Below are 24,209 nucleotides of genomic sequence, written 5' to 3'. Positions count from 1 at the left end.
TTCTTGAACAGCGCCAGGCAGGGGGCTGGGGAGGCTGACCCCCACGACCAGAGCCAGGTGCTCCCCCGTTGGCCAGAGCCCCCCGCGACGGCAGAACAGCACAGAGACACACACTGTGCACAACACATCACACACGCTGTTGGGACCAGAACGTGAGCTAGAGAAGAGGTCATGGAGAAAACTGGAAGGAACCTGTGGGCAGTACCGAGCTGCACTCACGGGGAGTCACCTGCACGCGGTCTAAACCGGTGTCACTCAAGGTTCAGCCGCACCGGGCTCAAATGATGAGCACTGGGGCTGTGGGAGACGCGCGTCCCTCGTTGGGACGAGAGAACAGCTCCGAGAGGTGCTGCCTGGGCGCTGACAGTGTGACGTCCCTGCTCACGCCCAGAACCAGGACGGTCACACAGTTCCTGCCCCACGTCCCTGCCTGTACAAGGACAGTGCCTATTCTGGAAGCGGCACGCTATGCTCCTTGGGACCGCGTGGGGGTACTGAAACCGTGCCTTCAATCAGAACAGCCCTGGGGTTTCATCTCCCCAAAGCAGGAGCTCGGCTGCTGGGGGGGCCGCCGGCCGACCCCGCGTGGGCGGCTTTCGTGCCCTCTTTCAGCAAGGCACAACCCGCATACTGCTAACACACTGGGCGCACGGCGTGTCCCTCCCAGACCCTCAGGTGCCCTCGCTCCACAGACGCCAGCCCTGGGGGCCCGGGCCTGAGGTGTGCTGTGCTCAAGAGGCTGCTGCACATCTGGGCCTTTGTCCTTCTTGTGGAAAACTCCTAGAATCCCGAGGGAACAGGTCCTCCCAGCAGCCCAGGGAGCACGGCTGGGGCTGGGGCTGGGGCTGGGGCTGGGGTGAGGCTGTGCTGCCCGGGCCGGAAGCCCCCAGCCCCCACCTCCCGCCTGTTCACCTTCTCCTTCCTGCAGGGCTTTCTGGTCCCCCACAGCCTCGGGCACCAGCTTCCCGTAGGAGTGTCTGTCGCTGGACGCAAACTTCACCGTATCGAAGTAGACAGACCCATTGGAGGCGTAGCTGGAAGAACAGAACAAGGTTTGGGAAAGCGGGAAGGATCCGGAGACAGCCCAGGACACCTGACCACAGGACGCCCCAAAGAGCCCAGGGTCACGGGCTGCTTCCACCTGCTCTGCCCTGTGTGTCCGGGGCAGGCTCGGCCATTTAGTCGTGTGACATGGCAACACCCCACCGCGGCCACGGTGCAGGCTGACCGGGCCCGACAAGGACACTTCACGCCCCGGAGGCCAACTCCTCACTCGCCGGGCAGCAGGTCCCTCTACAGACCCTCTGCTCGCATGCGGTGACCCTGCAGCTCCCACCTGGCCCCTCAGCTCGGCCACAGCGTGGTCCCGCCAGGCTCCCGCTCTGGCTACATTCCCATGTGTCCAGCCTCGGCTCTCTGACTCCCAGAAGCCCGCCAGACTGTGGCGGCCCAGAACGCTCCGTCTTCTCCCACCTTGGGCTTGCCTGCGGCACTCAGTGGCACAGCGCTGCCCTGAGCGGCTGTGTCAAGTGGGGCAGAGTGCGGAGGCGCCGTCCCTTCCAGAGAACAGGCGCTGTGTCAGGCCTACGCCAGGAGCCCCACGCCCCTCACTGGGCTCAGTGGCTGCCTCATCTGCCCTGCGAGGTGGGAACAATCTCCTCGGGGGGCCACAAACGAGCGTCGTGTGCCGCAGACACCGCACGCCCGTTTATGCCTCCACTTGGCGGTGATTTGGAGCATGCCCAGCACGGACAGCTGGCCATGTTTCCTGCCATCAGGCAGTGCTAGGATCGAAGACCAGGGCCGCAGCGGAGCGTGTGGTATCAGAGCCACGCGAAGGGCCCTGGGGGAACACCCTTGCCCTGGGAGGTGACTCCCTGCCCACACGGCGAGGCCAACGCCTCCAGACGCCTGGCAGGTCCACGCTCACCAGGCTGGGCTCCGTGCTCACGGTCTGAGCTCAGGGCCCCCTGCTGGCTTGACCCCAGGCTGCACCTGCCTGTCTGCCGAGGGCTCCGGGGGCAGCCAGCACCACCCTCCTGCTGTTCCTGCCTGCCTTGAACAAAGATCTGGCGACCACAGGGCTGAGTACCTGTTGGATGGTGGCCAATACCAAGGCGAGCCCGGACAGGTCTCTTACGGAGCAGCCCGGAAGCTGGGGACCCAGCGGTGCGGAAGCAAGAGGTCTTCCGGGAGGTCAGCGTGCAGAGGCCCCCAGATCCCTGTGTACGGTCCTCACCGCCAGCACCTCCAAGTGGGGGTGGGTTTGGAGACCGGGTCTTCCCAGAAGCAAAGTGGGGTCCCCAGGGTGAGCCCTAACCCCACAGGACCCCCACGCAGCTGCCTGCATAAGAGGTCATTGGGACACAAGAGGAGCCCGAGCAGCCCACTGGCACAGTGACAAACAGGAGAGAAGTCTGCAAGAAGGCCACTGCCCGCAAGCCGAGGACGGGGCCAGCAACGACCCCCTACGCAGGGTCCTGAGGAGCCCGCCCGTGGACATGCTGGCGGCCTCAGAAATCTGCCATCTGGAGCCGGGAGCAAACCCATTTCTGCTGCTTCAGCCGCCTGGTCTGTGGGCTTGGTGAGAGCAGCGCCAGGCAACCACACGCCCGGGGCGGCCACTGCCCTGGCGGCCTCCCTGCTCCGGGTCCCTCCCAGAGACCGAGAGCTGCCCTCCTCGGCAACCACCCCCCTGGATGGCACACGGCCCCGAGAAGGGGCCACCCTTCAGCTCACCCGTAACCATTGTCCACGATCTTCTGGACGAAGTTCACGATCTCTGGCACGTACTCGCTAACGCGGGTTAAGACGTCTGGAGGGAGGACCTGTGGACGCCAGAGAAGGTTTATGTTCTTCTTCTGAAACGTCGGCCTCAGACGAGCGCCCCCAGGAAACCGACGGAACCAAATGCGGCCGAGAAGCAGCCTGTGCCCTCGGTGCGTGCGCAGGAAGCTGCCTGGGGGCGTGAGGCCGCGTGGGCACCGGGACGCCGAAGGCACAGGCCCGCCGGCCGCACTCACGTTCAGCGCCTCCATGTCTCTGTGGAACTCCTCCTCCCAGAACTTGGGCAGTTTGGAGAAGATGGAGTTGTCGGTGACCTCACTGCCAAGGCTGCCGTCCAGCCAGTCCGAGAGCAAGTCCTTTGCTTCCTCCAGCAGCACCTGAGCAGAAAGAGCGCAACGTCCACACACACGTGCCGGACCGCACCCCGCGCAGTCGGCCGTGGAGATCACGGCCTCGATCACGGCCGCGCACGGCCCTGCTCCACGGAGGGCTGCCGTCCCCGCGAGACGGCGACGCTCCTGTGATCGGCTCAGCACTGAGAGGCACCAGACTGCGAACGGGAGGCTCAGACGCTCGCTGATGCGATCTCAGGACGTCCGCGGCCAGGACGGGTGGGCAGAACCCATCCCAGATAGAAGCGCCAAGGCCACGGCGCCCCGAGAGGCAGCGGCCGTCAACCGAAGATGCCAGCCCCATGTCACGCAAGTGCGGCAATGGTAGGAGACCAGTCCTGTCACCGCAGCACCCACGTCACTCCAGAGAAACATCCATCTGGGACCGGATGTGGGTGTCACGGCTGCAGCCTGAGTCTCGTATGTGGGGGGGACCGAGGCCCACCTCTGGAGGAACCGGGGTCTCCAGCACGTGAACTGGAGCGACAGGGACGTGGGGACGCAGGCGGTCTGGGGTCCCCTGTGAGGGTGAGAGGGCAAAGAACAAAGGGCAGAGGGAGAAAGTGCAGGAAACGTGCATGTGGGAGACACGGGGAGGGCGTGCAGGGTGGGCGCGTGTGGATCCACGAGGCTGACAGGGAAGGGGCGGCTAGGGTGTCCCGCCAAGAGCCCCCAGGTGGGAGGCCAGCGGTGAGGGGGACCCGCCAGGCCACTCGGTCCATAGGCGCAGCACACTGGGGACTGAGTCCCACGCCTGGCCCACGGGCCCCCCTGAGCCTGGCCACCACACTGAGGACACGGGACAGCTGCAGAGCCAGACGTGGCAGGGATCCCGGGCTCTCAGCCCCGGGGCCGGAAACCACCAGGACGAACACGCTCGGGTTCCAGGGCACCAGGCCGCCCGTGGGCAAGAACAGAGGGCACGGCGAGCGGCCAGAAGGCAGTCCTAAGAAAACGGAAGGAGACACCAGAGAGCGGCGCCACCGGGACAGAAACGAAGACCGTCTTCGGTGGGATCATCCGCAGATCGGACGCGGCCGACGGAGGAGTCTCGGAGCTGGGGGACCCCCGAAGAGAAACCCCAATGGCACAGCAGACGGGCTGCCTTCACAGAGACAGAGCGGAGCCCCGCAGAATGGCCAGGGACCGTGGGACAAGCACCAAGAGTGTGCTGGGTGCTCGGGGAGACGCCAGAGGGACAGGAGGGGAAGGAGCAGAGGAACAGCTGGAGTCCACCGGCGGAGGGCGCCCCGCTCACGGCAGAGCCTGGACTGCAGGGACAGGGAGCCCCGGGAACCTCGGGCAGGACACCGCAGCCGGGCCGTCCACGGGCAAGCTGCAGAAAGTCCCAAAAGGAGTCCGAGGACAAACACTTTGCCCATGAGCGAACACGGTAAGAACCACAGCCCCCTCCTCCTCACAAAGCAAGGGATGCAGGGGACACATCAGTGTCCAGAGAAGACACTTGCTACCCTAGAACCTCGGGCCCTGTGAGGTCAACCTTCAAAAGCCAAGGGAAACGGAGGCTCTCGGGCAGGCAAAAGCCGCGGGAACTTATTGCCAGGAGACCTGGTTTGCAAGAAGTGGGAAAAGTTCTTTAGAGAGAACAGACAAAAGAAGTCAGAAGCCTGGGTCTGTGGAGAGCATCGGAGAGAAAATGCAAAGGTAAGGTGAAAACTTGGGTTTTTCCTTTTTAAATAAAAATTGTTTATGTGCTGAGAGGGAGAGTGTGTGTGTGGACGCGAGTGCAGCGGGGGTGGAGGGAGAGAGAATCTCAAGGCCACCCCTGCTGAGCACAGAGCCCAACACCTGGCTCCAGCTCAGGACCCCAAGACCAAGCCCTGAGCTCCACTGGCTGAGACCCCCTGGGCGCCACACAAGTCGCTTTTATTCATTGACTTAACACCTGTTAGATCAAAACAGTAACAGCAAGAAGACATCAGTCTGCGACGCACACGGAGCCCCGCACGCTGGGTTTCCAGACAGGTAAAGAGAGTGACAGTGGCAGCGTGAGGACGGGAGGCAGAAGTAGGTCACTGTCACTGTAAAGCACCCAGGGTAGGGTTGTGCCTTTGAGAGTGGACTAAAATTCATGGGGAGTGTTGCAAACTCTAGGGTGACCGCTAAAAAAAGGTTAACTGATTTGCTCTAAGAAGAGAGAAAGTGGAATCATGGGAAATGCCCAGTCAGAACCACAGACGGCAGGAAGGACCGGAGGACGGGAGAGGGAGCGAGAACGAGGGTGGCGACAGAGTGACCCAGCAGCGAGGGACCCAGCTGTCCCCGTGCCGCTGGGGACGCCAGCGGTCTAAATGCGCCTCACAGCTCAGTTTGGGAGATCAAAATACAAGCCCTGACCGTACGCTGTCACGGGAATCTGCTTTGACTGTAAGACACATACAGACTCGCAGTCGACGGAGACAAACGAGCCACGCTAACAAGAACCGAGACAGAGCAGGAGTGGCTGCTTTCCGACAGCGCCACGTCGCTGGGGGCAAGACGGCCATCAGCGCTAGAGAAGAGCTCGGAGGACAAAGGGGTCCATTCTGCGAGACAGCGGTACTCCCGGGACACGGGCCCAACGGCAGGGCAGCAAGCACAAGAGGCAAAAGCAAACAGAACTAAGGAGAAACAGATGAACCCACGAAGGTGGCTGGGGACTTCAGGACCCTCCCTCGGGCACGCACCAGCCCAGCAGGGGTCAGTGAGGACACAGCTGACCTCAACCACACCCTCGGTCAGTCGGACCTGAAGGACCTCTACAGATCACTGGGTCCCACAGCGGGACACACATTCCTCTCACGCTCTCCTTGAATGTTCACCAGCACCGTCCACAGGCCGGGCCCCACAACATGCCTGAACAAATTCGAAAGAACAGACGTCATACGTGGTGTCTGCTCTCGGACCACCATGGAACCGAACTGGAAATCAGTCAGAGAGAGAGCCGGAACATCCCCACAAACAACACGCTTCCAAAGCACACAAGGGTCAAAGAAGGTACCTTGAGAAAAAATTAAATTTTTTGGAATTAAATGAAAGTGAAAACACAGCTTATCCAAATTGGTGCGATGCAGCGAAATAGCAGTTAGAAGCCCGCAACAGCGGGCGGACGGGTTAGACTCACAGACAGATCTAATGTCTGTCATCCAAGCTTCCACCCCAGGAAAGTAGGAAAACAAGAACAAGTCAACTCCAAAATGACAGAAAAGAAGCAATAAAAATTAAAGCCGAAAACAAGAAATCAACAGAGGAAAATCAACAAATCCAGAAATGGGTTCCTTGAGGAAATAAATGAAATTGTTATGCCTCTAGCCAGGCTACTACCTAAGACAGAGAGAGGCCACAGATTCTAACACCCAAAACGAAGGAGGGACATCACTACAGACCTCACGGAAATTAGAAGCATAACAAAGAAACACTATACAGAACTCCGTGCCCCCAAGTTTGATAACTGTTAATGGTCTGATTCTTTGAAAGACACAAAGTGCCAAAACTTATAATGATACAAAGAATCTGAAGAAGCTTATGAGCCAGTGACGAGATTTAATTAATAATTTATGATTTTCCAAAACAGAAATCACCTGGCCCAGAGGGTTTCACTGGTGAATTTTACCAAACATGTAAGGGACAAATTATATGGATTTTCTATAGTTTCCCAGAGGAAGCAGAGGGACTAGTTCCTATGTCATTCTAGGAGGAAGGCATTACCCTAATACCGAAAACAAAGATACCCCAAGAACAGAAAACTACAGATCAATATTCCTCATTAACATAGATGCAAAAATCCTTAACAATATATTAGCAAATTACAGCCAGAAAAGTCCTAAAAGAATTATATACCGTAGCCGAGTGGCGGCTATCACAGGTATGTAGGGCTGGTTCCACAGCACAAAACCAATCAATGTAAATCATTCCAGCGGCACGGTAAAGAAAGCAAAACGCCGTAATCACACAGATGTGCGAAAAGCATACGGGCACAACCCACACCTGCTCAGGATAAAGTCTCAGTAAACCGGGAATAGCGCCGAACTTCCTCACCTTGATCAGGACAGCAACGGAAGTCACGCAGCTAACATCGTGCTTCGTGGTGAGACACGAGCTTTTCCGTTTAGGTCCAGGGCAAGGCGAGGACATGCTCTCTCGCCACCCCTCCTCCACCTCACCCTGGACGCGCCGGCTCACGTGGCGACAAGTGGAGGAAACAGAAGGCATACTCACGGGGAGCAGGACGTGAGACCGCACGCCAGCATGCGACACGGGGAATCCGCCACAAACACGTTATGTCATACGCCCCAAGACGAAATCCTCAGGTGTAAACCCAACGAACCGTGGGCAAGATCTACACGGGGACGACAGAAGTCTGATGGGAGAAGTCGGAGGACTAACGAGCAGAGCTACTTCCTGCTCACAAGCGGGAGACCCGACCCTGTTGAAATGTCAGGTCTTGCCAACACGATCCACGGATCCGACGCCATCTGCGTCGACATCCCAGCGCGGCACTGCAGTGACATCACATGCGGATTCTCCACTTCCATGGAGGCAAAAACCCCAAAGAGCCAACTCAGTACTGAAGGGGAACAAAGTCGGAGGCCTGACACCACCTGACTTCCAGACGTTCTCCGAAACCGTGGTGACTGGGATGGTGCGGTGTTGGCAGAAGCAGAGACACACAGATCCAGGAGCAGAAGAGAGGGCCCGACCCAGCCCACCCCGACGGAGCTGCCCGATCCGCGACGGGGGAGCAGAGGCCGCTCAGCAGAGACAAATACAGGCTCCTTCGGTAGAAGGTGCAGAACGACCGGACGTCCATGCTCAGAACGAGTCCAGACCCGGTCTCTCACCGTCCGAAACGTGGCTCAGACTGGGTCACCGGCCTGAGAGAGGAAAACCAGACAACTAGAGGGTCACAGAGGAGCAAGGCTCCGTGAGTGCGGGTGGCAGTGACGTCTGTGCCACAACTCTGACGGCACCGTCTGTGAGAGGACGGGGTGGCTACTGGACGCCATCAAAACTAGAATGTCTGCGGCCGGTGGGGGAGCAAGCCGTGTCTGCTGTGCATGGAGCCGCCGCCGGCTGCGTCCCCGTGACACCGCAGATGAGAGGACACGTCCACCCTCCTGGGGGGTTGCCAGACGTATGGCTGCTTCTGGGGATCCGAGAGTTACCCAGACTCCTGGGTCACATGCCCCACGGTCCGGCAGAGCCTTCCCAGGGTTACGGTCTCGAGACGCTTGCAAACGTGCGCCCAGAGATGGACAGAAAATTGTCCCCAACCGTGAACAGAGCAGGCAGATGCAAACCGACAGCATGATGGGACACCGCGTCACGCTCATCGGGAAGCTGATGTGGGAAACAGGGTGACCCGGGCCGGCGGCCATGTGCACAAACCGCTGGCGTGCTGCCGTGGGGGGCAGCGCGGCACTTCCTCCGCATCCCGCAAACCCACCGGCCGCACCGCCCAGCAGCTCCCCTCGGAGTCTCTGCCCAGAAGGACCCGACGCAGGGATCTGAGCGAATCCGAGCACGTCCCTGCTCACAGCTGCGTCACTCGTGATGGCCCGAAGGCGGGAATGACACACATGTGTGTCAGACTCTGAACTGAATACCATATCCGCCAGTTCCCCCTGGTCTGAGAAAGGACACTAGGACACCTGGCACAGCCAAGAGGACATCATACCAAGGGAAAGACACCAGCTGTGAGAGGAGACACCATAGCATGCTGCTTCTATGAAGCCCTGGCGTCCCCAGATTCACAGAGACAGAGGAGACGGTGGGTGCCGGGGCTGGGGAAGGAACGGGGGTCGGTGTCTCAAGGGGACAGAGAGTGGACGGTGGGCGCCAGGGGCGGGGGAGGATGGGGGTCAGAGTCTCACAGGGACAGTCTCTGTCTGAGAAGATGGAAAGTTCCGGAGATGGATAGTGGGACGGCCGCACAACAGTGTGAATGTGTTTAATGCCCCTGAACTCTGCCCCAAAAATGGTTAAGATGGTAAATTTGACAAGTGTACATTTCACCATACTTTCTAAAGGAGAAAGAATCAGTGGACCAATTAAGAAAAAATTCGCCGTGACGCTGCTAGCCATACGGGCACGCGACTGCCGCTCGAGGAGAGGGAGAGCGAGCGGGCGGCCCGTGGCAGGGAGGCCGGCCCGTGGCAGGGAGGCCGGCCGTGACCACGCAGGGGCCCCACGCAGGAGCACGCCAAGGGAAGGCCGCGTCCGCCACGCTCTTTCTCACCAAGCTCAGAACGAGCGGCGCCGGCAGCCTGACGTAAGCGAAGAGGAAAGCGAGAGGGAAGCCTAAACCGCGTGGGCTCCGGGGGCACCTCCTCCCGGGCCTCCAGGCGGGCAGACGCTGTGGCCCGTCTTTTCTGGAGCTCCCGCGTCCCCGAGTGTTGAGAAGGGCCGGCAGGGGGCGCCAGCGTGCAGGAGAAGGGACCCGTGGCGGCCTGCACTGACCGCCTCTCCGGGGAAAGGCTGGCAGGGAGCCGGGGCCGCTTGCACTCCTGCCCTCCGAGGGTCTGAGGGAGAACCTTCCCCAGGGGCAGGAGAGCCCAGCGCAACCTCAGCCTCCCTCTGCTCCCTGAGCAGGGGGACCCCAAGCAGCACCGGAGGGCCAGCGGGAAGACTCCGGAGTCCTGCCGCACACACTCCGGGACCCCCGGCGGCATGAGGACACTGTGTGGCGGCAGGTCGCCGGGGTGCGGCGGGCGTGGGGGGGCCTCACCTCCGCACAGCCGTTGGCTGCCTCCGCCGGGAGGCCGCTCTGCACAGCCCTCTGCAGTGGCTCGGCCGCCAGCTCCACCGCTCGCTGGGTGCGCTCCAGCATCTGCCTTCGGTCGGGGTCCGTGGTCTCCCGTAACTTGGCTGAAAAGGGCTGCAAGCAGAGGACAGGGCAGGCCCATGGGATGCGGCTCAGCATAGCCCCACGTGCCCGGGGGCCCCTCACTGGAGGCGAGAGAGAAGCCTGCGTCCCTAAGGGTGTGGGCCCAGCTTCCCTGCCGGACGGTAAGACGGACGGGGCAGACAGACCCTGAAGGCCGGCTCCTCACGCCTGCCCTGGGGCTGGTGGTCTGATGTCACAGGTTGTGCTCGGGTCACAGGGGCGTCACCTGGGGACTCTGTGAACGTCACGAAAGCACCCATGACCTAGCGGGCCGGCCCCTGGTCGGCCGAAGACGACTAAGCTCTGATTTCACTCCCAGCATTTCTTGTGGATGTAAAACATGGCGGCACACCAGGAATGACCGCCACGGCTCCTCGAACAGTCACTGCTGCTGGGAGCAGGAACCACGTGCTCTGACCTCACGCCCAGCAGGGATGGCCACCGCCTTAGGGACAGCAGGAGTCGGGGAGGAGACAGCGAGGGCCCACCTTCAGGGCGGCGTGAACGTCCTGCAGGACCTGGGCTGCCTGCGGCTGCTTCTCCCGATACCGCTCAAACAGGTAGTTCTGCCGGGCCCTCTTGATGATCTAGAAGGAGAGGGACCCTGGGGTCATGCCCTGTGTAGCAGGCAGGCTCCAAGCCCTGCGCTGCCACGCCACCGCTATTCCTGCGACCATGCTGGTCTCGAGGAAACGGGCCGCCCCCTCCCGGCCTCCCCACGCTGTGCTGCGCAGAAGAGCACGCGCGACCACAGGTCCTGCTGCCACGAAGCCCCACGGGCTGCCATTTTATCAAGTGGGCCGGGACACGCGGGGTTCTCTCGGCCCCCGCACAACGTTATCGGTATAAACTGTGATGCCGCGACGCGGAGATGGCTCACGCCCCGTGCATCCGGCTGAGGCCCCCGCATTTCATCCACAAACGCCGCTTCCTCCCCCGGCCCCACGTGGGCGGACGCGCCGGTCAGAGCCGCACCTTGTCGTCCACGTCTGTGATGTTCATGCAGTAGAAGACGTCATACCCGAAGTAGTCGCGCAGCACCCTCCGCAGGATGTCGAAGGAGATGTAGGACCTGGAGTGTGCGGACACACCTGTCCCACGGCCCGCCGCAGCCCACCGCCCGCCACACTCCCCAGCCTGCTGCGCCGTGGCCACGAGGGCCAGGGGAAGGCCTCCATGGTCCTGCCACCAGTGAGCTGCTGCCCCGTGCAGGGGCTGGGAGCGCCATGGGGCCCGGCCTGCTCCACACCTAGGTTTCCGCCACAGCTGCCTGGTGGGGAACCATGGCCTGCGGTCAAAACATCGGCGCGCAGCCCAGGACGCTGGTCGTGGCGCGACAGGGCAGTGAGCTCGTGGCCCGTGCGCACTCTCCAACTTTCCCATCGTCTACATGGATTACTTACTGAATGGGGGTGTTTGCCTCAAGAACAGGAGATCTCGGAAGGGCCGAGATGCTCTGTGGGACCCACGCCTCCAGACCCCTGGGGACCCCCGGCCCGTGCTGGGTGCCCGGCAGCAGCTCCTACCTGGCGTGCCCCATGTGAGACGCATCGTAGACGGTGGGCCCACAGCAGTACCACGTCACCCTCTTCCCGTGCTGAGGCACGAACACGTCCTGTGTTCAAAATGGAGAACGCCGACCGTCAGCCGCGGAAGAGACGCCGTGTGGGTGCACCTAGCTGGCGACGGAGGGCATGGCTGCTCTACAGAAACTCAACGAGAACAGTCCCGTTCCACGGACAGGAGTCACAGACGCTCGGTGAGGTCGGCTGGAATCGCCGAGACCCCTGCGTCCCCGTCAGCCACCGTGCTCACGGCTGAGATCCCAACCAGCCGCGCTGCTGCCACGGCCACGCGGAGCAGAACACACCAAGCAAACCCCATCCAACCGGGATCCGATCCTGCCGCCTCTCAAAACCCGGTCTCCTCCCAACCTCGCCAACCAGCACCCCCCGCGCCCCCCCTGCTGCGTTCAGCCTGCCCGGAGACAACTGCCGCCACCACGGGGCCTCCCTGAAAGCCAGCGGGCACGTGGCCTGGCTCCGAGTGACGTGTGGCCGGGGCGCTCCAGGCCGCAAGCCCCACAGACAGGCGGTCCTGTCCAGGCGTGCTGCCCCCGGGCGTGCCCGCTGTGGGAGCCGGCTCTGCCCACCCAGGGCCCCATGTGTTAAGGGAGCGAGTGCTGAGCCGTCTCCACTCCCACCTGGACCGCCGGCCGCGGAGCTCGTCCACAGCCGCCCCTGCGCCCCGCCACGCCCCCTTACCTTCCTCCGGGTGAGGCTGTTGTACAGGCGGAGCTTGCACGGAGGGGACCCAGCTGGAGGGCACCACTGAGGCTGCCCCCGCCGGCCTCTACCTGCCAAGGTGGAGAGAACACCAGTCACACTGCACCCGGGCACGGGGTTGTCCTCAGCATGTCGTGACACCGGGCTGGCCGGGGCTCCGTCAGCATCGCCCGTGCCCGACACACCGGTGTCTCTAGTTTGTTCCACTCACAGTCTGTGCAGCAGCAACCGCAGCACGGCCCAGGGTACCTAGGAGAAGGGGTCACACCCCTTCCTCCCCGGCTCCCCAAACCCAGGCCCTCCCTCCACCAACGGACACCACAGTGGACACAGCTCATGGCCACGAGACGGCATGGGCCCTGCAGTGCCAGACACAAGCGCAGCGTACAAGTGGGGGTGCTGGGTAGGGACACGGGCCACTGTCCGGAGCAGCACAGGGCTGACCGGGCCGCAACTAGCTCACAGCCCCAGACACGCGGTAAGAACAGGCTCCAAGCCAGCCCAGCTCCATCGGACGGCGGTAAGCAGCGGCCAGCCCCCCACAGGTCTGCTCCCGCCCCCCCCAGCGTGCTGTCACTCCCTGACTCTGCTGGGACAAGACGCTTGTGGCTTCCAGCTCCACACGGGGGCTCAGCCAACTTGGAAACTGTGGGGTGGCTCTGCCCTCGCGGTCTTCCAGGAGAGACCCTGCCCCCTCGCTGGCACTGCCTCGGGGCTACCCCTGCTGCTCTCGGTGTCCCAGGCCCACGCTGGGTGGCGTGGTTGCGGCCCGCGCCCCGAGAACCCAAGGGGGTGCACCCTGTGTCTGGAGCCCAGCTGCCCCCCAGCACTCGCTCACACTGCGCAGCATGGGCACACGGAGGCCGCCACAGTCCCCGTCCCGCCTCCCCAAGCAGGGAGGGGTCAGCAACACACTGAGCCACCCTCTTCCTCTCCAGTGCCCACCCCTGCCTCGGCCCCCCACGAAGGTTCTCTCTTGTGCCTGCTGGCCTGCCACCGGGGACCCCACAGAGCCCCGCTCGCTGCTTCTGCTGGGAGTCACGGGGAAGGCCGACCCGGGTGTGGCCACGTGCCCCAAGAGTTGCACCTGCCACACAGACGCTGACTTCAGTGACCCACAGCAGAGAGCGCAGGAGGAAGGCCATGGCCACGTGGGTGTGAACGCGAGCGTGTGCACAAGACCAAGTGCGTGTGCGCGGGTGAGCGCATGCATGGGGACGGGGAGCAGGCAGACGAGGAGAGAGCCCCGCACCGGACAGGGGCTACATCCTGCGGTGGCCGCCGGCAAACCGGGGTGGCAGGGCTGGGCGGCACCGTCGGTGTCAGCGGTGCGCACTCCCGAGCTTGGGTGGTGTCTCACGCGCCCCCTGCACCGCCGCAGATGCCCTGGGAGGAAGCTCCGCGGCTGGCACTCGGGGACGATCACCGGCCCTCTGCCTCCCCTCCTGCTCAGACCCCGTGCCCCTGAACAGAGCCAGCGCTGCCCCCTGGGCTGGGCAGGGCCGCCGGCCAGAGGACAGGAGCTTGGGGACCGGCAGCGCCCAGCCCGCCAGGCGGGAAGGCTGACCCGAGACGCCACGGGAACGTGGCAGGACAAAGCCAGGGGCATGACTGGGCTTGAGGGCGTGGGGCACACAAGGACCCCCGACTCAGTGAGGAAACTGTCCTTGAGCGGTCCCTTGTGCCATCCCTGCTAGGAGTCTGAGCCCGGCTCACTCGGGACAGCGGCCTCCTGCGATACTCCACCCCCGTCCGGGCTGCCGCTAGTCTCTCCACAACCCCCGCACCTCCGCCGTGGCAGCCGTCACCCGCGCACAGATTCTGTTTCGGTTTCTGCTCCAACCACTGAGCACAGACCACACACCCGTTTATCCAGCACACACCCAGCCCGCTCTAGGCCCTGTCCTGGGCACACGGTGGACACAAACCCCTGACTCGACAGAACTGCACACGCCGCCAAGGGGCGCTGTGCCCATCTCACCACCCAGGGAGGAGAAACGCTCCCCCGGGACATGGGGTGGGGGCCACGGGGCAGAGGGTGGAGCCGCACCGCGGGGCTCCTCCAGCCACAGGCCCTGAGCTTCCCGCCGTGGGGCCGGGAGCCGGGGCAGACGGGAGAGACCCCGCGGGCGGCGGCAGCAGCATTCCAGACAGAGACACAGCGGGCCAGGCCCTGGCGGGGCATGGGGGGAGGCTGAGGGGACGGGGAGGAGGTCGGAGGGCCACCCACATCCTACTTTTTGCACCTGCAGGTGCCTCGGGCTTTGAGGCCCACAGCCCCAGGGAGGGACACAGAGGGACAGACCAGGCACCAGCCGCCGGAGCAGGGACAAGCTGTCACAGGTCCCGGTGGGATGGGCTTGGAGGGAGTGGGGACAGGGTGCCAGCAAGTGGGGGACTGCGAGAGGCGGCGCTCGTGCCCAGGACAGGACATCAGAGCCCTGAGGCAGAGCAGTGCTCAATTCTGGCAGCAAAGGGGGGCGGCAGGTGCTCAGCCCCTGTCCTCCCGGCGATGTGAGAGATGGTCCTGGGGCCAGCCTGGTCAGCCCGGGCACACGAGTGGACTTGGAGGCAGACAGAGTCAGGAAACGCTGTGGGGTGTCTCTCCCCCGCCTCCAAGCCGCCCGGGACGTGTGGACACGCAGTGCGGCCCTCCACCTCGAGTGCCTGCCTCTGCACGGCTGAAGGGTTTCTGCTCGTTCTCCCGACAAAGTCCTGGACGGACCACGAGCCGGGCCGCTGCCAAGACTGGGATCCCCAGAAGCCCCGACCTCCGCCCCTGCACGCTGTCTCTCAGGAGCTGGGGCCCACGCGGATGTGGCTCCCGACACCATGGATATCACTGCGGTCACCGGACTAGATGCCCGCGGAGAAGACCATGTACACAGAGAGCTCCCACCCCGTGCTGGGGAAGGACTATCCAGAAAACCAAACCACACCCATGTGGGAGAAACAATGTCCGGCCTTGGCCTGCTAGGGCAGAGGGCCCAGCCCAGCGCAGCGGTGCAGGTGCTGGGCAATGCGGAAGGAGCCTGGGAAAGCCCCCAGGAGGCTGCCCCGCTCGGCAAGGACCGGCAGACACAGCACATGGCCCACGCCTCCCACGCAGCCACCTGAGTGCCCAGGCGGAGCTGCTCGACGGCATCAGGTGACTACGGGACGCAGCACCGGGGTTCATCGCAGGAGAGAAACCCTACGGGGCCTCAGACCTTCCAGAAGGACTCCTAAAATAATCGGTGTCATGGCGCCGCCAACAGGCCAGCACCCCAGACTGGAGCTCGAGCTCAAAGCCGAGAAATGACCTTGTTTGGATTTTCAGGGACTTCAACGTCCGCTAACAGTGCTTTAGGCCTTAACCGTCGGACGCCCGGCGGGAACACGCCCCGGAGCGCGGAGAGAACAAAGGAGAAGCAGCGGGTCCAACCGCAGCCAGGCCAGCAGTCAGCGGAGAATGCCAGGCCGCAGCCTGTGACCAGGCCCCCGCCAGACCCCCTCCCCGCCAGGGGCGGCATGCTCTTGCTGTGGCTCCTGCTGTGGCTCTCCCTGGGCTCTGCTACAGCGGCCACGGGCAGTTCGGATCCACGAGGGCTGACACCTCGGCAGAGTCCGTCCTAACCCGCACTCGGGGTGCGTGGTCGGCGGCCGGGGCACCTGCATGCGTGTGGTCACAGGAGCAGCCCCGCGGGCTCCACCGGACTGCCATCGCCCCCAGCCAGCGCCGCACTCCTCTGGGGCCCTGACCTTGGAGGTGGCCGCCGACGGGAGGCGCGCTACCAGCTGCAGAACTCCCTCTGCTACTCACTTGCTTGGCGCCCACAGGGCTCGCCTCTGCCGCAGGGGCCACCCAGGACGGCTTCTATGTGCCTGAACCAGCGGGCCACGTGGAAGAGACGCGGGTCAGCGGGGGGGGCCGAGAGCTGCCTGAACAGGTCCACGTCTGCCTGGGACAGTGAGTACCCTTGGACATAGCTACGCGTGCTGAGGTGCTCGTTCAGGGCCCGCACCCTGGCTGCCTCGTCACTAATGCTCAGGATGGACCTGTAGGCAGGAGCTGGAAAGACAGAGGCACACAGCGTGAGTCAGGGCCCGGGGGCCTCGGGACGAGCGCGGACACGCACAGGGCTTCCCCGGGGAAGGAACCCTGGAAGCAGAACGATGGCCGCGGGGGCTGGGGAGGGGCCCTGGGGAGTGCTGAGTGGGGTTTCGAGCCGCGGGGATGGGACAGCTGGGGAACGGGGCTGCGGTGGTGGCTGCACGGCACGGGAGGCGTGAGGGCCACCACACGGTGCACTCTCCGTAGCACTGCGACAGTGAACGTGACCTTACGTGCATCCCACCTCAACTGAGGGACAACCAGGTTTCCCATCGGCTGAGTCCAAAGCTGCTTTGAACCCCAAAGGCCCTGCCCAGCCAGAGCCCTGCTGCCCAGGGGGCACGCCGACAGGGGACACCCCTCTCGTTCACTCTAGACCTGCAAGAACAAGGCACCTTCCATGTCCACCGTTGGGATCGTCAGAGAAAGCAGACAGACCTTGAGGCGCCCCCCACACACCCCCCACCCCCAGCAGGTGGCTCTGAGGACCCAGCCCGAGGGCTCCTGGGGAGCAGCTCCCATGCCACGGGCCCCACATCCCTGTGGCTCAGATTCTGCCTGAGACCAGGAGGAACGTTCCAGTGGGTCTGTGCCTCCCTCTCTCCTATAGAGGGGCCTGCCCTTGTAAGCCCACCTCACAGCTCCAGCGGGGCATCGGGCTGGAGGCGAAATCCAGGGAGAAGGGAGGCCATGCCTGGCCGAGAGCTCCGGGAAAGCCTAACCCTACGTAAGCATCCGGCTTCCGGAGCACTTTCCGCTCAGCGCCTTCCTCCCAGGGAACTTGTACTTCACCGGGCAACGCGCCTCTGACAGCTCAGCGGCCTGCCAGGGCGCTGCCGGCACGCTCTCGTGATGCAGAAAACAGCGTCCAGTGAGCCCGACGAGAGGACCGGGCAGAGGTGCGGGCAGAGCCGGGGCTGGGGGCCAGCCTCCTGCAGCCCGGCGTCCTCCCCACGCTGGCCCTCCGCATCCCTGCCTCCGCTCCTGCCCGTGCCGCCAGCCCCGGGAGGGAGGGCGTCAGAGCGAGGACAGCACCGCCCCGGTCCAGCCCGCCCCCCACCCCCAGAACAAGCAGACAGGGACCCCCCACCCCCAGAGCAAGCAGACAGGGCACACTCCTCTCATTTGGAACGAGGTCCGCTGACCAGAGCAGACCCCCAGGGCCACGCAGACCCCCAGGGCCAGGCTGCACGTCGAATGGCCGTCCCCGAGGAGCAGGATCAGGGCTGACTGGTAGTTCCCTCTTTTCTCCCCACGTGTCCTCCGAAGAGCATGCACCATTTTTAAAATAAGAACAAGAGGTCAAATGTCCTACCTACCATGCTGGCTTTGAAGCCCCGGTGAGGGACTCAGGGGACACCTGTCCTGCAGGGCGGTGGCTGGGTGAGGCACCATGCCAGGGCAGTGCCGGGGGACTCGGCACTGGGGGGCTCGTGCTGGGGCTCAGTGCTGGGGTCGGCGCTGCGGGGTTTCAGCACTGGGGGGCTCGGTGCTGGGGCCGGGGGCTGGAGCTCCTCCCCGCCTCCATAAAACAGGCTCAGAACCACACACGCCTCGTAAAAGCTGCTGCGTCCCAGTAAAATTACCCTTGCAAACCTTTAAAATACCGCCTGGTGCACAGCCAGCCCCATCAGTCTGCCACTGACGACTACACTTGTCCCTCTGTCATTATCAGAACGGCCCTGAGCGAGTTCACCCGGAGACTACACGCACACTAAAAATGCAGCGTCGGCCACAGCCGTCCCAAGGAGAGGGCCGTCTCGGGGCGTGCAGGCGCGGGGCCCTGGGACGGCAGACAGAGGCCAGGCTCCCAGGCGGCGCGGAGCAGACAGTCGCCGCACTAACTGTGGGGGCTGCACTCAAGCGCGTCTTGAAGAATCTGATAGGAACCAGGTCAGCTCTGACGTGGTTACCGGTTTCGGCCACACCGAGGTCTGGCGAGCCCCGAAGCGAGGCCAGATGGGCCGGTGGGCGAGCAGGATCCCCAGGGGCGGTGGTGGAGGCGCTCGCTGTGCGCCCTGCGTCGGGGTCGGGGGGATGTCGGCCTGCCTGGGCCACCCGCGCACCCACACAGCAAGGGAGCGGCCCCTCTGACCCCGGGAACGCCGTTCTGTGCATGGCCAGCTCAGACCCATCTGTCACCCAGTTTCTCCAAGTTAACCGCTGAAGCCGTCCTAAAACACCTCCCGAGCTCACACAGACCGAACACCAGGCGATCCCCGCACCGGCGGCAACCCCAACCACGCGGCGCGAACCGCAGTCGGGACGCGGCTCCGAGCATCCCCTCCCTCTCCTCCGTCCCTGTCGCCAGCCTTTCAACCTGCCTCTTCTTCCTCCTCTGCTCCAGGCCCAGTGCTCGGGCCAGGCCCACTGAAGCCCTTCAGAATCAGCACCAGGGAGGTGAGGGGGGCCCACAGTGGGTTCGCACAGCAGCTCCCCGGGGGCCCCGGTGCTGGCCCACGGCCTGCAGACCTCCGTGTGCCAGCAGCTCCCTTGCTCAAGGCCAGACGCTTCGCAGGCCTGCCTTCCGCAGGAGCCCCAGGCCAGGGCTGTCTGTGTTTCAAAGAGCAGCCTGGGCTCTGGGGTCAGCACCCCTCCCGCCTCCCCGGCGTAAGGACACTCCGGGCTGCGTCCTGCAGTCGCTCTGCACTCCCAGCCCTACAAACCACTTCCCTTCCACAAACACTCCTCTGGCTCCCAGGCCCCCGTCCTCCATCTCTGGGCTTGGGGCCTGGCCAGCAGACCACTGGCCCCTGCTGCTGCTTGCAGGCCTGGCCCAGTGCAGCCGCCCCCGTGGTCGGATCTCTGGCACTCGGCACGGCCTGGCACAGCAGGTGCTCCACAAGTCCCTAGCGAGCAAATGGGCAACACCCGAGTACATCCTGTGAGCCTCTCGGCGACGCTCTCCTCCTGGACGGGAAGCCATAATGCTCTCACCTGGTGGTTTCACCTTCCCCTGCCTTTCGGAGCTTTCATCAGAATCACGGGCCGCTGCCCAGGTAGCTGCCACCGCGACACCGAGACGGCTTCATCTCTACCCCGAGGGCTCCCTCTCTTACGACTCTTAAATAAAGGTAAACACTCGGAGACATGGAAACACGAGTTCACAGCAGAGCAAATATTTGTCGTCTCTGCATACGCACACTCCATCTCCCTTCGGGAGACACAGCAAAGCACATGGGCTTGGTCTTGCACGCGCCCTGGCACGCACTCCGGCCCGGGGGCTCTCGTTGTGACTCTGATGGAATCAGTCCGATTCTCATCCAAGCCGGCACAGGACGGCGGCTGAGGTCTCCGCCAAGGTCAAACCGCCAGGGCCGGAAGCCTGCCTTGGCCTCCACCGAGCTGCGTGGCCCCGGACAGATCAGGCAACTTCTCAGAACGTCAGGACCGTCGCCTGGACAGCCAGGTAAGGGCAGTACCGGCCACAGGGGCTGCTCTCAGGACGAAAGGACACAACAGTTGTGCTTAGACCAGTGCCCAGAAGAGACGCCGCTGACAGAAATGCGACCAGAGCCTGGTCCGGCGGTCGGACCACATTACAAAGGCCCTTCGGATCACACGGCGTGAAGAATGAGACAGCAAATTTGACAGAGTCCCCCCCAGACTGCCGGCAGCCTGCAGGGCAAGGCCTCTGAGAGGAGCTCCGTCCACCCAGGCGCCCTCAGACAGGAGCCCTGTCTTTCCAGTGTGCCTGGACTGGGGCGGCCCCTCCGAGGAGCCAAGGAGAAGCTGCAAACCCGGTGTCGCCACAAGGAACCAAACACATTCTGAGTCCACCTGAGGTCGAGCTGAAACGGGAAGACGAAACGGGGACCTGGGGAAGGTGCCTGGGGGGCTCGGTCGGTTGGGCTGAGCCGTCTGCTCTGGCTCAGGTCATGATCCTGAAGTTCTGGGATCGAGCCCATGTCTGGCTCCTGGCTGAGCAAGGAGTCTGCTTTTCTGCCCCTCCCCTGGCTCGTGCACTCTCTCTCTCCTGCTCACTCTCTCTCAAACAGATAAATAAAATCTTAAAAAAAAAAAAAAAAAAAAAAAAAAAAACAGGGACACCTGGTGGCTCAGTGGGTTAAAGCCTCTGCCTTCAGCTCAGGTCATGATCTCAGGGTCCTGGGATCGAGTCCTGCATCGGGCTCTCTGCTCAGCAGGGAGCCTGCTTCCTCCTCTCTCTCTCTCTGCCTGCCTCTGCCTACTTGTGATCTTTGTCAAATAAATAAATAAAATCTTTAAATTAAAAAAAAAAAAAAAACAACAACCTGGGAAGACGGTCACTTTCGATGAATCCAACCATTGGAATAAAAAACTTTCAAAAACTGGAAACCGAGGCTAACTACGAGTCTAGTACCCCCCCCACAGCCTTTCCTATTTGATTTTATTTCTTGTTTCCTCGGGGTACGAACACAGATTCTCCACCCTGGAGGAAGCCTAGGGACAGGTGAGGGGAGGGGCAGCAGTGAAGGGAGAGCAGGCGGGCTGTGCTCTGGGCCCCCCTGTAGGACTAGAAAAGTCCATCACCTGTCCGGACGTCCTGGGGGCTTCATTCTAATCTGTAGATCAATCTCCAAAACAGGCCAGTACTTAACCAAGGCTACGAAAACCTGACTTTCTAAAGCAATTAAAAGAAAATACCAACATGTCATTTATGTTCACAAATGAAGCAAAACCACACTTTCATTAAAACACGAAAAAGAACAGAGAAACAAGCTCCAGGTTTCAACCCAGACACAGAGCCCGGCCTGTGCCAGGTGCTGCTGCTCTAAACCCTTTCCGAGGGATGCCCCTCAAGGGTCCATGTCATCTGAGGTGGGCCGCTGGCCCCTGTGTGCTTTCGAGAAAGGGGCTGAGCCCGGAGCCCAGGCCAGCCACAGCGGCTCCGGAGTCAGGGCTGTGAACAGGCGGCTCTTCCCCTGACGTCTGGGGGCCGCCAGGCTCTAGGCAGGTGGGGACGGTGCTGGAATCCTGGCACACCCGTCGGGTGAGGTCCAGCGAGCCCGTCACGCGGGTGCCTCCCACACCACGGGGTTACCCAGGTGGTCAGAGCTCCCCACTTGGCAGCCCAAAGCACTCAGGAGCAAAAGGGACACTCGTGTGTTACACTCGCGTGTTACTGTCACCCGCCAAGAGCAGAAAAACTCTAGTGCAATGTGTCCGGTGGAAGGTCTGCTTCATACCTAGGGATCCCGGTGACCATCTCTGGTGTGGCCAGCAGCCCCCGTCCTGCTTGATGGACGGTGGGAAAAGACCCAGCGCCAGCCCGGCCTGCCGACCGCCGGACCGGGCGCTGGTGACACCAGAGGCCCTGGTGGGCAGAGCTGCTCCCTGAACCCACAGGCGGCAGGCAGGGAAGCGGGGTAATAACGCTCTGACCGCGCAGAGGCCATAGCCAGTGTCTGTGGAGCCCCAGATGGAAGCCTTGTAAAACCCGAGGCCTTTCATGTGTGTGTGCAAACCCCGGCGTCTTCCGCCCACCCCGGCTCGCTGCCAGCCGGTCTGACAACCCCGGCCCTGCGGGTCCCCGGAGCACAGCTGGGGCAGGAGGGGGCGCGGCCGCCCAGGCAGCAGCTAAGGGAAACGGGTGGGGCGGGCCGCCAGGGGACCCCGGCACGGCCCCAGGAAGATGGGGAGGGGGTGGCCTCGGCACAGCCCGGGGCCAAGCGGGGTCCCGGCGAAGCGCGGACAGCGCAGGCCCAGGCCGGGGGTCGCGGGGTGGCCCAGCGCCCGCCAGGCCGCCCCGGAGACCCGCCGGCCCACAAGCCCAGGGTGGTCCCCTGCCCGCCCTGGGGACCCGCCACCCCCAGGCCCGGGGTCACTGCAGGCTGAGCCCGGGGACCGCCACCCTCGGGCCCCGGGTCACTGCAGGCTGAGCCCGGGGACCCGCCGGCCCCCCTGGCCCTCGGTCACTGCCCGCCCGGCCGAGACGCGCCGACCCCTGGGCCGGGGGTCATCCTTCGCCCGCCCCGGGCACGCGCCGAATCCCCGGGCACGCTGTCCCGCCTGCCCCGCCGCGCGCACTCACCCTGCTCCCCCGCGGAACCCGACATCGTGGAAATCCCCAAACAGCAGCCGCGGCAGCAGCTTCCCAGAATCTGATGCAACCACCGCCCCGGAAGTCCCGCCCCGCGCCCGGCCCGACTTCCGGGGCCCGCCCGGTCGCCAGGCAACCACCGGGACTGTAGACGCCGCCGCCTCGAGGAATGCTGGGAGTTGTAGTCGTCGCTGCCGCGCGCGGCCTCCTGGAGCATCCCTGGGGCACCCCTTCCGGGTCCTGACCGGAGACGCCGGACCGGCGCGGGCGCGGGCCTCGGTGCGGGCGTGGGTGCGGGTGTGGGTGCGGGCGTGGGGGGGGATGTTGCTCTTCTGCCTCGCTAGACAGGCATTAAAAACACCGCTCATGGGGCGCCTGCGTGGCTCCGCGGGCTAAAGCCTCTGCTTTCCTCTCGGGTCAGGATCTCAGGGTCCTGGGATCGAGCCCCGCTTCAGGCTGTCTGCTCCGCGGGGAGCCTGCTTCCCTCTCTCTCTGCCTGCCTCTCTCCTACTTTCGATCTCTCTGTCAAATAAATAAAATATTTACAAAAAAAGCAAACACGGCTCATGCATGCCTGTTTAAGTTAGCATTGCACCAAGGGGCATGGGGACAGGCCCCCGCCCGTCAGACGGGGCCGCCCAGAGACAGGAATGGGCTGGCCTGGAGAAGGCCCAGTTGGGAGTAAGCTTAGAGGACGGGCCTGGGGATGCCTGGCGTGCACTCCAGGGAGCCGGCGTCCCAGCAGACGGGCCGCAGCAGAAAGCAAGCCCCTGAGAGCTTCATGTGGGTGCAGGCCACGCTGGAGCAGGCCTGGTGTCATGGAGCCCGAGGGGGAGCCAGGGCTGGACCTTTTAGAAGCATCTTGTAAGCAGAGTCAAGAGGGGTTCCGACAGGATGGCGTGGGGCTGGATTTGTGCTTTAGAATGACCCCAGTGCCGGCTGGCGGCAGAATGGACTGAGGAGACCCAGAGGAAAGCAGGATCGAAGACTTTCAATCCAGAGGAGCATAAATGGCCCCCTTAGTGGGGCGAGCCCAGAGTCCAGGGAGCGCCCCAGGAAGCAGCAAACCCAGGGATGTGGCTGGGGCGCAGGGGGACAAGAGAGTGGGTGGTGACCCACCTCTGAGATGGCTGAGCGGGTGTGGCACCGACTTTCACAGGGAGGAGTTGAGGAGGCTAGGAGCCGGAAGGAAAGACAGACACATCTGCGTGGGACCCCAGGGACCGGTGACGTTCGGGGTGAGGGGCAGGGTGGAGCTCACATTCTGAGGCCATGGGAGGACAGCACAGTCACTTCCAGACACAGACACCCTGGGGGACACCACGCACCGGAGAGGCCCCTCCAGCCTCCAGTCCTCAGGGCAGAGCCCTCCCTCTAGCAAATGACAGCCGTGTGATCCGCTGGGTAGGAAGCCCCCGCCAAGGGCGTCACAGCCAGGTTGTGTGTTCTGTGCCCACCAGAAAGGAAGCAAGTGTGATTTAAAATATAAATCTTATTAGGTAAAGGTTAATTTTTAACTTCAGGAGTCTGGCAGTGGCTCAGTTGGAAAGCACCTGGCTCTGCACTGGACAGGGAGTCTGCCTGGGATTGATCTCCCGCCCCCCCGGCCCTCCCCCTGCTCACACACAAGCGCTCTCCAAGCTAAATAAAAGTACCTTAAAAAAAAAAAAAAAAAAAAAAGATGGGACTGGGGAGAAAGACACACCTTAAGACCCTTCATCTCAGGAAACAAACTGAGGGCTGC

General features: G+C 63.1%; 1 protein-coding gene across 4 annotated transcripts in view; it reads right to left on the bottom strand.

Moving 5' to 3' along the window:
• Positions 1-22,565, bottom strand: part of CARS1 (cysteinyl-tRNA synthetase 1) — a 40,345-nt gene extending 17,780 nt beyond the window's left edge. For 2 of the 4 annotated variants that reach the window (XR_014316379.1, XM_082749168.1), the window contains exons 1-9: positions 22,457-22,565; positions 12,330-12,421; positions 11,592-11,680; positions 11,041-11,137; positions 10,554-10,652; positions 9,907-10,056; positions 3,024-3,164; positions 2,740-2,828; positions 913-1,034 (exon numbers count right to left, since the gene is read on the bottom strand). Coding sequence is in view for 2 of the 4 variants with exons in the window: in XM_082749168.1 (XP_082605294.1) it covers positions 913-1,034; positions 2,740-2,828; positions 3,024-3,164; positions 9,907-10,056; positions 10,554-10,652; positions 11,041-11,137; positions 11,592-11,680; positions 12,330-12,421; positions 22,457-22,481 (904 nt within the window). In the remaining 2 variants the exon portion in view is untranslated. Of the gene's footprint in view, positions 1-912; positions 1,035-2,739; positions 2,829-3,023; positions 3,165-9,906; positions 10,057-10,553; positions 10,653-11,040; positions 11,138-11,591; positions 11,681-12,329; positions 12,422-16,152; positions 16,402-22,456 lie in introns of all 4 variants that reach the window. The other 2 variants (XR_014316380.1, XM_082749167.1) reach the window with 2 other exon arrangements.
• Positions 22,566-24,209: the final 1,644 nt, after the last annotated feature.

The sequence above is a fragment of the Mustela nivalis genome (assembly GCF_964662115.1).
Source record: "Mustela nivalis genome assembly, chromosome: 9".
Lineage (NCBI taxonomy): Eukaryota > Metazoa > Chordata > Mammalia > Carnivora > Mustelidae > Mustela > Mustela nivalis.
Note: the sequence above shows the minus strand (reverse complement) of the source record. Positions and strands in the feature narration are given on the sequence as shown.